The sequence below is a fragment of the Mytilus trossulus genome, chromosome 3 (genome assembly GCF_036588685.1).
Source record: "Mytilus trossulus isolate FHL-02 chromosome 3, PNRI_Mtr1.1.1.hap1, whole genome shotgun sequence".
In the NCBI taxonomy this organism is placed as follows: Eukaryota; Metazoa; Mollusca; class Bivalvia; order Mytilida; family Mytilidae; genus Mytilus; species Mytilus trossulus.
Window position 1 is genome coordinate 83735562 of NC_086375.1, and position 17242 is coordinate 83752803.

At 32.3% G+C, this 17242-nt stretch overlaps 1 protein-coding gene across 1 annotated transcript; it reads right to left on the reverse strand.

The window, feature by feature from the left end:
- Positions 1-2351: 2351 nt before the first annotated feature.
- Positions 2352-14768, reverse strand: LOC134712666 (glutamate-gated chloride channel alpha-like). The gene is made up of 9 exons (XM_063574416.1): positions 14638-14768; positions 14277-14335; positions 12880-12935; positions 9922-9986; positions 7696-7931; positions 6045-6127; positions 4742-4882; positions 3674-4062; positions 2352-2740 (listed from the first exon to the last, which is right to left on the reverse strand). The coding sequence occupies exons 2-9, from the start codon at positions 14330-14332 to the stop codon at positions 2537-2539; spliced, it is 1230 nt and encodes a 409-aa protein (XP_063430486.1). The 5' UTR covers positions 14333-14335; positions 14638-14768; the 3' UTR covers positions 2352-2536.
- Positions 14769-17242: the final 2474 nt, after the last annotated feature.

Genomic DNA, 17242 nt, shown 5'->3' on the forward strand with positions numbered 1-17242 from the left:
CAATCGAACTAGCAGGATAATTTATCGGTATGTTCGGACTGTATTCTTATTTGATATGTAAAATCTAGATATTTCCGAAATAAAGCCGCCATTGTCTGATTATCATCTGAAGCGAGTTAGGCTCCCCTCTCTATGATTTCCCCTGCCAAAACATGTTGTAGTCGCCATGAATCGTCTCCAAAGATCTCATCAACCTACTGTAAGCATATATATACCTTAATATAACAGGTATATAGGTAATTTTTTTTCTGAGACAAGTGCCTGTGAAGACTAACAAAGACCAGAGGCTCCTGACAGGCGCAAAAATGCGGCGTGGTTTAACATGTTTTGAGTTATGAGATCTCAACCCTCCCCCTATACCTCTAGCCAATGCAGAAAAGCAAACGCATAACGATACGCACATTAAAATTCAGTTCAAGAGAAGTCCGAGTCTGATGTCAGAAGATGTAACCAAAGAAAATAAACAAAATGACAATACATAAATAACATCAGACTACTAGCAGTTAACTGACATGCCAGCTCCAGACTTCAACTAATCTGACTGAAAATAATACATACATTTCTCTTTTGAATCTATTTTCAGTCTTATTCCATTTTTCATACAAAAATTGGAAACCCATCAGTCAATTAGTTTTTCGAGTGCACGTATGCGACTTTACAAACAGGGGGGTAGTTTTCAGTTTAAAATGATATTTCTTTCAAGTAATAAGAACAACGACCGTCAAAACCTAACAAAAATCATAGAAAATTATCAATAAATATGTACTTGTAGATAAAACCTTCTAGTATACCTCAATGACAATCGAAACTTATGTTTGGACCATATACGTTGAAATCGGTACGTGCAAAATTGGCAACAAAAAATATTTCAAAACAGAATTTTAATTGAGGATTGCAATGTCATGACGATTTCTACAAATTAAATGTATTGATAGGAATATAAGTCATTGTAAAATAGACTAACAACTTTAAAAAGACTTGTTTAATTATAGAACCGCATTTTATTCGTTTAAAAATGGAGAAAGTTTCTATATATAACTAAAGTTTCTATATATAACTAAATATATATAACTTTAATCAGTGATTGAGACCTCAACAAACAATATACATGCGTTGGTTTTAAAAATAATTATCGAACTATTTGTTATATTCTCAGTCAAATGAAAAAGCTACACAATAAAAAAGTTTCTTATATGAAAAAGCGATATGATTGTCTAATATGAAATTGTAAATATGCAGACAATTCATGCGGTGTGTTTTCGGCAATGAAAAATAAAAAAATGCAAACTTAAAAACATATTTTTCTAATTCAAACAACAAGTCAAGTTTTGAGTCTGTGTTAAACTTGTAGTGCTGTGTTTTTCCTATGTTCATAAATGAAATGCTCTACGTTCTAATATAATTGCGATACTTTGATATATGAAAGCAGTATTTTTTTAATGTAAAATTGAGAATGGAAATGGGGAATGTGTCAAAGAGACAACAACCCGACCAAAGAAAAAACAACAACAGCAGAAGGTCACCAACAGGTCTCTATAAGTAACATAGTATGTTAATAAGCAGTTTTAAGGTCACGGCTAAACGTCAAAGATATTTCATTTGTGTTTTTTTTTTAATTGTTTCATTTATAGTCCGAGGTTGCACAATTGGATTTGCATTACTTGTTTTCACTTTTTTTATTCGGATGATTAATGATATTTTCAAAGTTCGGGACAACCGTAATTGCCTTTTTTGAATGAATATTTTTCCAATTGAATATTTTTTTCCAGCAGATGTTACGGGGAATTTTATTGAACTGATTTGGTTGTAGCTCACCTGAACAAAAGGGCCAAGTAGCAAGAAGCAGACCTCAGTGGGTCAATACATTTATACGTAAAACCTGAATTTAAATGTCATCTTAACATTTTTGATAAAAGATGCTGAATTTTAAAACGAAGAATTTGTTTTTAGTGTACTGCTTATTGCGTCCGATCTGGTTCTTTCAAATATAATGGTCTCTAGTGACACTGAAGAAACATCTATTGTCGAAAGGTCATCTGATGAAGTACAATTTGTACCGTTAATTTTATTTGAAGAACACTATAGATATATACCTTACTTTTTATATCACTAAATATGCCTTCTTGTGTACAATTTGGAAATTAGTATGGCGTTCATTATCACTGAACTAGTATATATTTGTTTAGGGGCCAGCTGAAGGACGCCTCCGGGTGCGGGAATTTCTCGCTACATTGAAGACCTGTTGGTGACCTTCTGCTGTTGTTTTTTTATTTGGTCGGGTTGTTGTCTCTTTGACACATTCCCCATTTCCATTCTCAATTTTACTTCATAAGCATACTACGAACACTGGAGACTCTAACATCGATTTATTGCAAGAACATAAGTACAAACCCTGGTGAAAAAATACAAACATACTTTCCAATAATATACATGTTTTTTAACATATTGTTTGCCCTTTTCATATGAAGATATGGTATTAGTGCCAATGAAACAACTCTCCATCCAAGTCGCATATCATTTTGTAAAAGAAAAACCATTATAGGTCAAAATGCATAAAGGTGGTCCAATATACAATATTAAATGTAATAAAGATGAAAATAAATGCCACCATACACATTTTATCTACAGTATCCGGTGTAATGCATGGTGGCCTATGTCTTTTCCTTCGACGGCCTAGGTCTTCTGGGTCTAAGTCTCCACTCATAGGTTGGACTTGAATTCGTTTTACCATATTTTTACTCTATATAGAAAATGCAGATGTTATATTAATATAAAATGTTTAAGCATTGATGGAGACACTTCACTAAATAGTCATCCCGTTTACTTTAATTTTAAGGTATCATGTGTCGTTGTAATCAGTGAGGGTTCTAAGCTAAGTAAGCAGTCATGGATTACCATATTTTCTCATACCTATTACAACATGTGTAGAAACTATTGAATATATTTTATTGTTTCTTAAAATTGGTACATGTGTAGCAGCTATGGAGTATGTTTATACTTCTTTTTTTTTTTTAAAACGACCGGTGTCACATGTCGAGCAGGATATACCAACCCTTCACGAGCACATCAGATCAACCCAGTTTTCGTGGGGTTCGTGTTACTCGGTCTTTAGTATCCTACTTTGTGTTTTATGGTTGTTTTTTTGTGGTTTTTCGTTTATTTGTCATATCGTTGTCAGTTTGTATTTCACTATTGAGTTTTAATAATACTTAGGTATATTCTGCCTTCACGTTATGTTCAATGAAAGTGGCACCATGGAAATAGATATTATATAATATATATACGGAATTATACATGTTTTGTTTCTGTTCACGAAGGGTTAAAATTAGCCATAATTTTTTTATGCTATTTAAATCGGACCAAAAATCAAAAATTTCACATAGAAATACTTTTGGTAACAAATCATTTTGGATCGTATGTTTTCCTAAAGCTTTTAGGTATAAAAAAATTGCACAAAATCATCATATTTTGACAAAATTTTAAAATTTGGCTTACTTTGGAGAATATTGTGTTCTTTTAATGAACAGAACTGATTTATTTAGCAGTAGGGCTTTTGAAATAGACTCCTTTACGAACTCCACTGTGACCTTGTTGGTGTTAAATGATAAAGTTGACATTTAAGGCCAATGTCATAAGTGAGCCTTGTCCTTTGACTACATAGCTGCACACTAACCTGCATAGATACTGCCGATGAAGGTAGTGGAGTAACCGTTAATTCTTGACTTTGTGCTTTCTTCAGTTGGATGTTCATATACATGTTATGAACAACAAGGAACTCGATGAACGCTAGTATGTTCATACCGAGGCAAAACGCATTCCATACTACCAAAGGTTCTAATTCCACAATATCCGGAAAGACAATCATTACTCCAACCATCTGTGTTACAGTGAGTGTAAAAGCTACTGAGACAATACGGATACGGGCTGAAACCTCCTTAAAATTGAGCCAGAATCCCAACCATAACATGAATAATATCGCACTGCTCGGTAAATATACTTGAACAATAAATCCTTTGTAGACCTGCTCGACTTCAATGTTAAGCTGTATACATGGTCTTAGTTCTAAAAACATAAAACTATTATTTTTACTTAGAAACACATAGGATGTTGTGTCAAGGCACATAAAATAACACAAAAAATAACTAAAACATGTATGTGTATTACCAATTTTTTTGCTATCATAACTGTATTATTATTACATACACCTTTACTGCTTATCAATGACATTGTAGAATTTCACAATTTTGTACAGAGAGCCTTTGATACTGCATACCTATACTATTTATCAGAAACATTGTAGCAAAAGTGATACACATGTATATTGTATATACTAGCCATTTTAAATTGTGAAATCAAACAGCATATATATTTTGTCTTTTTTGTCATATTATTCAAAACGAATTGCCACAAAAAAAACCCCACTTTTTGAAAGTATAAAATCATCATACTGTTAAGAGCCAAATAGTTCCACTTCCCCAATGATCTAATGGTGCACATTAAGTTATTTGTAATCGCTTTATATCTCTGTGAATTTTTATATATAAAAAAATATGAAACAGTGATTGGGATTTTTGGAAAACGATCATTTTATTAATCGAGAAAATTTTAGGAACAAAACCTTCTACAATGAAGAAAAGTTAAGAAGGAAGTATACTTATGAATATGGTTTTAAACTATTAAACATCGGACGCATATCAGATTATTTTAGATATTTCAGAGAGTATATTATATCCATATTTACCATTCGGTGCTATTTCACCCCCTTCACATTTTTCTGTCATGGTGTTTGCTATTTTTGAAACTAACGACACATAATCTTTTGAGAAAGTAACAGGAGGGTTATAGAACCAGTCAAGATCCATTTCTTCTTCGCTATAGGCGTCTGAAAACAAATATGTAATAAAATATAAAGAAAAAAATCAAACGCTTTAAAATGGCGAGGCTATGATTAAGAGGTACCAAATATTTGATGTGTCATTATATACATCAATGTTGGTGTTGTCAAGGAAGTTAACTGACTATGCGGTATGGGCTTTGCTCATTCTTGAAGGCCGTACGGTTACCTATAGTTGTTAATGTCTGTGTCATTTTGGTCTCTTGTGGACAGTTGTCTCGTTGGCAATCATACCACATATTCTTTTTTTATATTAATATTCTCTTTATTGAATAATGATTATTAGTATAACATGATAATTAGCCCGCCGTCTATTATGAATTATGTCGCTCTCTTTTTTTCACAATAATCATTCAATTATAAATTAAAAACCAGCAGGTACAAATGTATTCGACTAAATAGATATAAGATGTGTTATGAGTGCCAATGAGACAATTCTCCATCCAAGTCAAAATTTGTAAAAACCACAACCATTATAGGTCAAAGTACGGCCTTCAACATGAAGCCTTAGCTCACACCGAACAGAAAAGCTTTAAGCAATTAGATATGTTTAATGTTATTATTTTTTTCCTTTTTTGAACGATAATGTGCATTGTACTCCTTCTTACAATGTGTATGTTTCACAATATGTATGTCTGAGAGAACATGATTTATTTATTAGCTGTAATTGACTTTGAACTAGTATCAGAAAATGAAAGATTCTTATGTATGACTGTTACACCCCTGTTCCGTGTAAGGAGAGGAGTGTTGAGAGTTCACACATATTTAAGCTCTCAACAGTACGTATATGCGTGTCCCATATCAGAAGTCTTCAATTCAGTGGTTGTCGTTTGACATATTTGTTTTACAATTATATAAAAAAGCAGGTCTTTTGATTTTTGGTTTGAATTATTTACTTTTGGGTCAGTAGTAACTTATAATATCCGCCGTATTTGGACTCTGTTGAAACGTTGTTTCATGGGCTATTATACCACATCTCCTTATCTTATATTAAAGTATATCCGAAAATTTTAATTTACATAATGTACAGTATTGTAGAAATGGCAATAAAATAGGGGATTACAAGTACAGCAATCCATTCAAACATTTCTTTTTACTTCCGTTACTTTAAAAATATAACAACACTAGCTATTATCTTGAAAACACTTACTGCTCTGAAACTGTATACTACATATCTCGTTGGTCATTGGCACTTTAAACAACCTTAGTTTACAGTAAAACATCACAACATGCCTACAACAAATACTCTTATTTAAGAGGTATTCAATAAGAATCTCATGCTCTCATGTTTTAGTGAGGCACATATATAAATGGTTAATACAGATTTCTTGTTTGAATTGTTTTACATGTGTCATGCCTGTTATAATGCGTCCTATGTGTATGGGTTTTTCTCATGGTTGTTCTTATAATAATTGTTTATATCTAGGTCATTTCAAGTCAAATAATTGTCGCATTGGCAATCATACCACATCACCTTTCTTTTTATAAATCCATATGTGGTCAAAGGATATACATGTTCGTATTTGACAGCAAGACATAAATTCAGGATATGTTCTACATACATATAAGGTTTCGTTTATATCCCGAGCACTATGAATATATAAAGGTAATCATACTATTTATTGACAGCTGAAAAAAATAATCAAAAAACCTACATAGAAAGACTTTGCAAGACAAACCCAACCATTGATCTAAGGTTCCGGAAGGGCAAGTATTTCCTACCTGATCCACCCTTCGTGTTGCGTTTGGCATGTACCAGTACGGTTATCTATACAATAAACGAAAAGACCTCATATTGTGTGTCGCTTCTCTTCCTTACACAATAAATTAATCATTAATCTGTGTTCAATAGGTACCAAGCATAGTCGCATTTGTCAACAATCCTTATGATTGTTCAGTTTGGGTTATTTTGAGAGAAAAATGAAAATAAAAGCGTCCGAATATTGTTTCTGTCATCAAACCAACTTTGAACTCCTTCAAGACTTCCGGTTTTAGACTTGCACACAACTTTCATAAGAGTACTCGGGACAGAAACATTATTTTCGCGTTGATAGAGCCTCTCTATAAAATATAGCAGTGATTGCCGTGGAGAAGAAACTGACAGTTAATAACAAAAACACTTTATTTATAATATACGTATGTTCGTAGTATACAGAAACACGACTGAAATAATGGATAAAAAAAAATAATTAACAGACTTTCGAAAAAGGGAGAGGGCTTAAAAAAATGTGCCCTGTCTCCAATTACCTATGAATTTTGATAACTTTTCTGAAATTCTCAAGGCAAAAAATCTTTTGCAAAAAATCTCCCTACAATAAACTTTCAACCAAGCTGTAAATGCTCGCGATTTCGTGGGTGTGTTCTAGTTGGTATAATTTGGTATTTTCATGATTGGGGAAAATGGATATAATTGTGGTTAGAGGAATTGGAAAAGATAAGACATGTTTGATGCAATACACAAGATACATGAACATAGCTCATCACCCTTAAGTTTTCCGCATACTTTGATGTTAAAAAATAACCAAACACATTTGAAAAAAAGCAGAGGACAACAACACGAAATCAATAAGAAACTAACATACAATGACTGTAATTCGTGTTGATCTTATTTCAAAAATCTGGCCCACTTTTTTTGGATTATATAAAAGTACACATATTTATATATATATATTGTTTGTGTGTTTTTTTTATATTGAAGAGGATTGATGATCTAAAGGACTATATTTATAATTCGAAGACTTCAACCTATATAACCCCAAAGGATGTTTAAGAGAATGACACTTGGAACAATCAAACTTAACTGTTTTGATAACAGTAATGTGCCATTTTCGTAAATTCTAATGATATCTGTCGGTTGATAATCCAGTATTCCTGACGGTACTTCATTGGTCATGTATACATCTGGCACCCAGACGAACTCAAAGTCTGGATCTGTCCCATACATGTTGATATAGGTCTTGTGTGGATTTGTGCTGCCTTGTCGTATAAATCTATCGTCCTGCCATCGAAGGTTCATAGAATGGTGCATCTCTACACTCTGAAATAAGTGTTTTCAAAGTAATGTTGAATGTTGTTTAATAATACAAAGAAATACCAAAGAGCTGATGTCTAAGCATAAAATTTAATGCAGAAAAATGAAGTAAGGATATAGGCAAAAGTATCTCTTAAAGTAGACTAGGATAAAAAGATTTCATCGATATGTATAATAAGTTATTCAAACTGATTTGTAGGTTAATTTTTAGATAGGATTGATTACTTTTAAAAGCTTTTAAAGGTGTGTTTGAAATAAGTTATTGTCATCGAAATGGCTTCAGAACTACTTTCTAGATTTGAGACTGTTTTGTATAACAGTTGTTGTATATTGCATTTGGATCATTCCATTTAAATACACATTGTATTTATAGCAATGCATGTGTATCTGTCAAATATTGCATACGTGTTGTGGACGATCTAGCAATAATGAAATACATTCAATTGAAAAACTATAATTCTTGACAACTATTAACTCAAAAATGATACCAAAAGTTAAACATAGTATACAAAACACAACATTGGATACTAAAGACTGCAGAACATAGCGTAACTGGGAAATTTGGTGAGAAAAAGTGTAGCTTCAGCCTAGTTTAAAGCTCTAAGAAACGAATTCTCAAAATTAAATCAGAAATATCAAAAGTCATAACAATATGAAAATAAGAAGATCTGGTATGATTGCTAACGGGAACAACTATCCAAAAAAACGTTCAAATGAATTATATAGCAATTACACGCAAACATACGGTCTTCGACAGTGTGAAAAAACCCATATCGTATAGACGGTTTTAAAAGGCCCTCACATGAAAAAATACGAACCAATTCAATTGCGATAACTAACGGCATATAACAAAATAATTTACGAAAAACAAATATGACAGATTTGAACCACAGATAAAACCCAAACTACTGGCTTTTAACTTTGAACAGAAACATAAAGAATGTGGCGCGATTAAACATGTTCATGAACGCTAAACCTTCTCCTTACCTTGAGCAGTGGTGTTAGTGCACAACATAAGAGCAGATTATAAAAACTGTTGAACAGGGTTTAATTCATCTGACTGATTCAAAGCAAGAACGCATCTAACAAAAACGCAGACTGGACATGGAAGCGTATTCATTCACGCCTCACAACAAAAGAAGACTCATAGTACATATCCGCAAGTGCTTGTAATTACTGACAACTAGTTCAAAGACAATAACTACAAATACAAAAAAAAACTGCATCTGAGACTAAATTATCAACCAGTACACGTGTGTAATGACAAAATAAAAATATCGACACATTGTAGTACCGTGAAAGTGTACAACAGTGATAGTATTGAGTTGATTACTTTTAAGAATAATTTCATTTAAAGGATTGATAGATTTTCCCGAAATTCCAAGCTCGGTTAATATCCCTGTAAAATGCAGGATGTGCTATTCCGTTTAAAAGGAGTTTTCTACGGGTACAGCCAAACATGGAAACCTATTTTTTGTAACTAAAGGATGAATTTAGTAAAGGTTTTAAGTAATTTTTATATCAAAATCTCAGACTTTATGATTTACCATTAATATTATAATAAGATTATTCTCGTTAAAATCCAAACGTACTACTGTAACTGCAGACACGATCATAGCGAACGAATTGGGATATATTAACACCATAAGACGGTGCCAAACAACCATAACCGTCCTTTAAAAGAGAAATTAACAATATGGAGAAAAAATCATTCCATTTGTTTTATATTTATGTGCAGGCTTTCTTCTTTTAAATCAAAATATAGAAATTAAGGAAAGCTCTTTATTTTAAAGACAAGTTTTGCTGTTAAAGTTTGAAATATTTAATGCAAGTTACTTTTGGTAAATCGGCAATGTAGTTAGATCGTTCAACAATATAAAGTAAGATTTCTTTTATTTTTATTGTATGACAAAGTCTAAGTATAATAAAATATAAATTATCTGCAGAAATTTTTCTGGTTATTGTTAATCCCCAAATGCAGTATAAGGACTCCTACCATAGCCATTGCGTCTGCTATTACTTGGCTCAGTTCTAATTGTAACTTTACAACCACTCCATTACCTGCAAAATTGATAAGAACTTGATAATGTTTCAAACTTAGTAGAAATATATACATGCTTTATCAGGTTGAAAAATAAATAACTATTGAATACAGTTTATATATATATATAAACAGGTCTAAATTGAAAACTACGTTCAAACCTATGATTGCGTGAGATAAAAATCGCAATTTTTATACGTGTGCATGTAAAACAAAATACGTTGTAGAAGGGTCTAAAAAGAAAGGTCTTCTATAAAAAGGACCAACAAGCAAATTAACTATGCACCAAATCGTATAGAATAGACGATACTATGCAGATAAGGAAAAAATTATATCAGTCTAAATATTGGCACAAGGTACTGTTATAAGATGTTATTATACAAAGATGTTGTTATTAAATCGTGTTGACAAATATTTCGGCTGTTTTCTCGGTAAAATAAACGAGTTAACGAGTTAACAGATTAAGAAACATGTATAATTGACTCATTGTTTTGTAACATTGTGTCGGTAAATAAAACGAGTAAATAGATCAAGTAACATATAGTGTCATTGTTTTATTACATTGTGTGGATTGTTTCCTCGGTAAATGTAATGAGATAACAGATCAAGTAACATGTAGTGTCATAGTTTTGTTACATTGTGTGAATTGTTTCCTCGGTAAATGTAACGAGATAACAGATCAAGTAACATGAAGTGTCATTGATTTGTTACATTGTGTGAATTGTTTCCTCGGTAAATGTAACGAGATAACAGATCAAGTAACATGTAGTGTCATTGATTTGTTACATTGTGTGAATTGTTTCCTCGGTAAATGTAACGAGATAACAGATCAAGTAACATGTAGTGTCATTGATTTGTTACATTGTGTGAATCGCTTCCACAGGAGGTCAGACGAGATATCGGATCAAGTAGCACGTATTGGCAATGTCTTGTTACATTGTGTGGATTGTTTCCTCGGAAAATAAAGGCAACAGCAGTATACCGCTGTTCGAAATTCATTAATCGATTGAGAAAAAAACAAATCAGGGTTACAAACTAAAACTGAGAGACCCACATCAAATATAAGAGGATAACTACGACACAACAGAAACGCAACACTAAAATGTAAAACACACAGAAACTAACTATAATAATATAACAATGACCATTTTCCTGACTTGGTACAAGACATTTTTAGAAAAATATGGTGGGTTGAACCTGGTTTTGCGGCTAACCAAACCTCGCACCTTTATGGCAATGTTAAATATAACACTAAATTGACCCTTACATGACAGGAATACAGTACAAATTAATGTAAGAACATTCAGGACAGAGAATTACAAAAATGCACAATACTATATAGTACATTCCGACAACGAAACAACTGCAGTGAAAAAAAATTAATAAAGTACAATACAACACACACAGAAACAAACTATACGATAACAATTGCAATTTTCTGACTTGATACAGGACATTGTTTTAGAAAAAATAGTGGGTTGAGTCTGATTTTGTGGCTAGCCAAACCTCCCGCTTTTATGGTTATGTTAAATATAACATTAAAATGACAACAATAAATGACAGGACTACATTACAAATAAATGGAAGAACATGTAGGACAGAAAAACACACGAATAATAGCTTTTAAAAGGTACCAGGTATATAATTTAATACGCAAGTCGCGCGTTTCGTCCATACAGGACTAACCAGTGACGCCCAGAGCAATTGTGACGAGATAATAGATCGAGTAACATGTATTGTCATAGTTTTTTACATTGTCTGGATTATTTTCCATATCTCACTAGGGTCCTAATGTAGATCGACATTTCTAATGTATTTTTTTTTAAATACCTATGAACTAGGAGTATGCATAATGAGTATGCATAAAGTAATATGTATTTATTGGACTGTAACCTTGTGTGTTAGCAAGATTAAAATTTGATTCAGCACAGTCTAGTTCAAAGCAAGTTATAGTTCATATTTCATTAGCATATTATCGCCTCAGAATGTATTTACTATCTGACGCTAGACGTTAAGCAGCAATAAATCAATTGAAATCAGATTTCAAAACAACTAACAACTTTCCTCATGATTTGATAATGAAGACACCAAGATCGTAGTAGCAATACATTCTACATGCACCCGACAAGGTTAATATCATCATACTAAGAGAACAGTTAAGATAAAAAAACTTATATTAATATTTGATCCATAAAAGTAAGAGAAAAGTAAAACATATACTGATATCAATACATCATGTAACTTGAGGTTCAGACTGTAGGACACAGTTTGTAGAAGTTACATTGTGCATTTTCTTTATTGGTTTTTATTGGACTTTTATCGGACTTTTATCGGACTTTACTGGACATGATTGGGTTCTCTAAACAAGTTTTGACTTTGTCATTTATTAAAGGAAAGAGATATCCATATTGTTTTCATAACTCTTCTTTATCGAGACCTTTAATAGAAACTTTCTCATAATCTTCACCATAGGGTAACTGTGTGCTCTACTTATTTTTTTTTATCATATTATTCTTGTGGTTTCAATCTTTGAATTTGACTTTAATTTTTTTGCGTGGAATACATTTGTAACATATCTGAAATATTGGAATAAAATATCTCCAGACAGGTGCATAAGATGCACCAAATTTATTTAATATTTTTTTTCATAATGTGAGTTTAGCTCATTGCTTCTAAAGTGTTTCCAAACAGGTAAAGTTATATATGCATATTAAAAACAAGTCTGAGGCGTCGGAGTTAAAGCTCAGAACTAGGCCCCGATTTGAGATATTGGAAAATAATTTAGTTTGTAACCCAGATTTTTTATCTATCGATTTATGAATTTTGAAAAGCGGTATACTACTGTTGACTTTATTTCAATATCCTTATAAGAATAACATCATAAGCATTAATATTCAAGGATTGATTGCTTACCATTATTATTTGGAATCACCATAAACTCCTCTGTTACGTTGAACCATTTTTGGCACCTTTGAAAAATATTCATAAAAAAAAAGTTTTACTAATGGATTAAAACTACTATAACGTGGCACATATAAATTATTAAAAGCGTTTCTATGTAATCTAGGAAAACACATAAGTTAAATTTGGATAAAATGCATTTGTAAGTTGTTTTGTAAAGTCACTGTAAACATGAGGTACAATAAAAAGGAAAGTTGTAAGACGATTAAAACAAGAAAATATTGCTATAAGTATATATATTTTATACAGTAATAAGGATAAGATATGAGGGAACTTTATCTGGTTACTATATATATATAAGATATATAAAAATATTTTATCTTTTTTAAAGTTAGTTTTAATAAAACAAGAAAAATGTCATTTTCTAAAATTATCCACATGCAGAAACATTTTCGGAAAATATTTAGTAGAAATGAAATGCCAATTTCGTCTATTGTTCCGTCTTCATATTGATACCTTTTTACTGCTATTCTTCGGATATATGAATTACGGTTTTATCTTTCCCTTACTTAGCTTGCTTTAAATGGATAAAATCTGAATTTTTTGTTGATAACACATCTATGTAAATAAGGATACCTCTAATAGGTTGATAAACGTAATGTCAGATACTTTTTTCTAAGCATAAATACATTTTTTTATTTGTACAACGTAAATTGTTCCCAATAGTTATCAAAGGTACCAGGATAATAGTTTCAGTACGCCAGACGTGAGTTTCGTCTACATAAGACTCATCAATTTGAAAAGCCAAACAAGTACAAAGTTGAACAGTATTGAGGATTCCAAGTTATATAATGGATATTATTGTGCGTCCCGTGTCTGTTTTTCAGGGATTGTGACGGGCAATCGATGACAGTATAATAATTTTAAAACATTAATTTGTTGATATTATTACCCTGCAGCTGTGTTCTACAATACAGTTGTAAACGATAGATAGCAAAGAATTCAACCTGGGTTGTCTTGGACATGCAATGATGTGTTTCGTCTTAGTACTGCATTTAGGTTGGTTGTCTTGTACATGCAGTGAGGTGGGTCGTCTTGGACTTGCAGAAAAGTGCGTCGTCTTAAACCTGCAGTCAGGTTCGTCGTCTTGGACTTAGTAAGGTGGTAGTCTTGGACTTTCAGTGAGGTGCTTTGTCTTTAACCTGCAGTGAGGTGACCTCGATATTACCAAAATTCAGAAGAGCAAAAAAAAAAAAATGTTCTTCTGATTTTGGTGTTTAATGGACCTGAGTAATCTTGCCTCTTGAATTGATAGTAAATATAGTTTTTTTAAAAGGCTTATAATGGATGCAGTGATTTTGAGTCGTGAAGTAATGGTTAATGTACTGTTGTTAATATAGCTTACTTACGATGTACATGTAATTGACAGTATTCCTATAAAGACGTGTAAAGTTGATACAGACATTCTCTGGAAGATAAATTACAAGTTCGTTTCAGCTATTAAGGATACTTGGAGTCAAAGGGAGTAAAATTCTTTAGATTCGAGGCAATAAATATCACAAAATATATAATAGACAAATAAATAAAATTAGTCTACTAACATATAAACAATTCTCAAAGTTTGAAAACCTTATAAATAACAATAGATGAAATGTAGGAACATCGAAGCTCATAATCCTTCGTTTCTTAATTCCGATCCAAAAAGACTTTATTTCTTAATCAGTTTAAATGAAGACCTTATTCTGACGAATAATTCAAATTAAGACTTACCAGAAATGCTACTGTACATGGCGGTGTCAGCTGTTTTAGTGACTACCAACTTTCGATGATTGGTATTATAAACATTAAAAGATGTTTGCATAATGCATAGTCCATATTAGTATGCACCCAATAGAAACGACGTCCATGACATTACTATGTACTCAGTGTTAGATTTATGTGCTATTGTGTTTTAAAATATGAGTTTCAGTTTGTTTACCATGTTTACAGGGTGATAATTATTTTATAGCGATAGTTTATCAGGTCAGATCAACTTATAGTGTAAATTCACGTAATAGAGGATGCAAAAAAGTTATTTAAAAACTTATCTTTTTGAAGGTAGACGTTGCAATAGTTTGATGGTTGATAGAAGTCGCTTGTATTTCATTGATACACTGACGTCAGTAATAATGAAAAAAAAAATTGCTATTTGGAGTATCATATTTTGTAAGCAATCATTTATTTAGTCGTCTTTGCACGATTATATCACTTTTTACTAAGGATGTCAACGAGTACTCGAGTACCTCTCGTTAGTACCGAGTATCGATTACCAAAGTGATACTCGACTAATCTGGTTTCTGTTATAATGCTGCTGCTTTTTTAATTTAAAACAAATAATATTCTTATTGAGAGCGACTCCCTTGAAATTTAAAATTAATCAAAAATTGATAAAAATGAAAAGATGATTAGAATGTTTGGTTAATGCGGAGTTCACACATTGACGATTGTTGCTCCCGTTTGAGATCAGACAGCGAAACGAAAAGTGAAAAAGTCGGTTTCTCTCCTCAATTATCTGCAATGTCCTATCATTGTCTGCACGCAGTCGTGTAAGTTCGTAACAAATTTCTTCGGGTCGGGAAGGGTCCGAATAGTTCGGCGAAGCACCCCGATAGTTAGGTGCGTCCCGCAACATTCGGGGAAACTCAGCCGATTTTGTCTTGTTGGATTATAATCGTGCCTATCTCGTAACAGATTCTTCTGTATCGAATCAAAATCCTAACAATGTTTTGTGTATTTTTAACGGCATCCTGTGGAACGGGAATGATCTGGAGAAATTTTTCATTGCTGTTTTTTTTGCAGATTGAGTCCAGATTTCATCCAGATCTTGTCGATTGCGAACCGTTTTTGCCGAAACCATTCCGGAACAGTCCCATTAAAAATACGAAATTCGCCAATGATACCCACGTCCCCGAGTCCCGACTAATACAGAATATAAAATGACTCAGACCAGACAAAGCTGTTTGCAATGTGATCGAGCAGACCTTGATAGGAGTTATACGTACCTGATCATTCCGAGTATGTCGACTGCTTTTTAACAGAAAACTTTCGTCAGTGTCGGTTCACTGTCTGGTCACTGTCTGATCTCAGTCGGATTACAGGCGTGATAGACTCGGTCGAATTTTACCAGGCGAAAGATACAAATCGAAATAAAAGCGGATTGAGAACGGGATAAAAACCGTAAATGAGTGACCCAGCTTTATATACAATATATATAACAATAGAAATTAAACGGGAGCATGCATTATATAATATAATATCATAAATATTACTAATCTATCCTGAAAAAAGGAAAGGCAATGAAGAAAGAACGATAGAGATTGTGATGATGATGCTAATGATGATGATGTGCGCTTTTACCTTTGTTGATACTATAATACGAGGAATAGTTTTGATCTTTGTATAAAATTGAATACTTGTTTAACAATTTGCATATTTTGATCATAGGAGAGAGTTTCTTTTCCAAAAACCAATAAGTAATGGCAGACAAATAGCGATAAGGTGTATTTATACCATATTTAAAAATTTAGCGCGCCGTTATTTCCTCTCTGTATCCATAATAATGAACGTCACTAAAGTGACTTTTTAAGTCCGTTTAAAAAGTTTGTGCTGGGATACTATATAGTAGTCTCAGGTTTGTAATGTTTTTTTTAAACAAAACTATTTTACGGCATCATCCAACACTCACAAGACTGATTCATATACTTTATTTTAAAATAAAAAAAGTACATGTATGGGAAGTTCTCTTTTTGGAATAGTATACTGTTAATATAATTTGAAGAAGGCAAAGAAAAATGCATGATTTTGTTTGTAGCCGAACGTCCAGGGCAACTGTTTCATTCATGTTGAGATGAGTATATTTTTCTGAGTTCCAGACTCCCAGATATCATTTATAATCGTTATGGATAAGTCTGGCTAAATTGACGAGATGGTGCAAATGTTTATAGTTTTTTTACGTTATAATACAACACTTTTTCATTATTATCCCATAATTCATCCACTGTACAATTTTCGTTTAAACATTTGTCAAAACAGAATCTTAAATGAATGTAAATCCAAGGCAAACAAGGTATATTACAATTAAAATACTTATAATTATATTTATGAAGAGACTGTTAAAAACGGGAAACGAAGAAACGTAAACAATGATGTTTCCTATGCAATCTTATAAAAATATTTCTCCGCTGAGTTGGATAACCTTCTATTCACTTCGATATTTGTAACGTTTGATCAGTAAAAAATATAGAAAATCTGCTATTATATATAGCAAAGTAATTGGAAGTGATTTATTTCTTCTAAATTCTAAAGTGCCCTTACTGTAGTGACGTCATTTAGAACT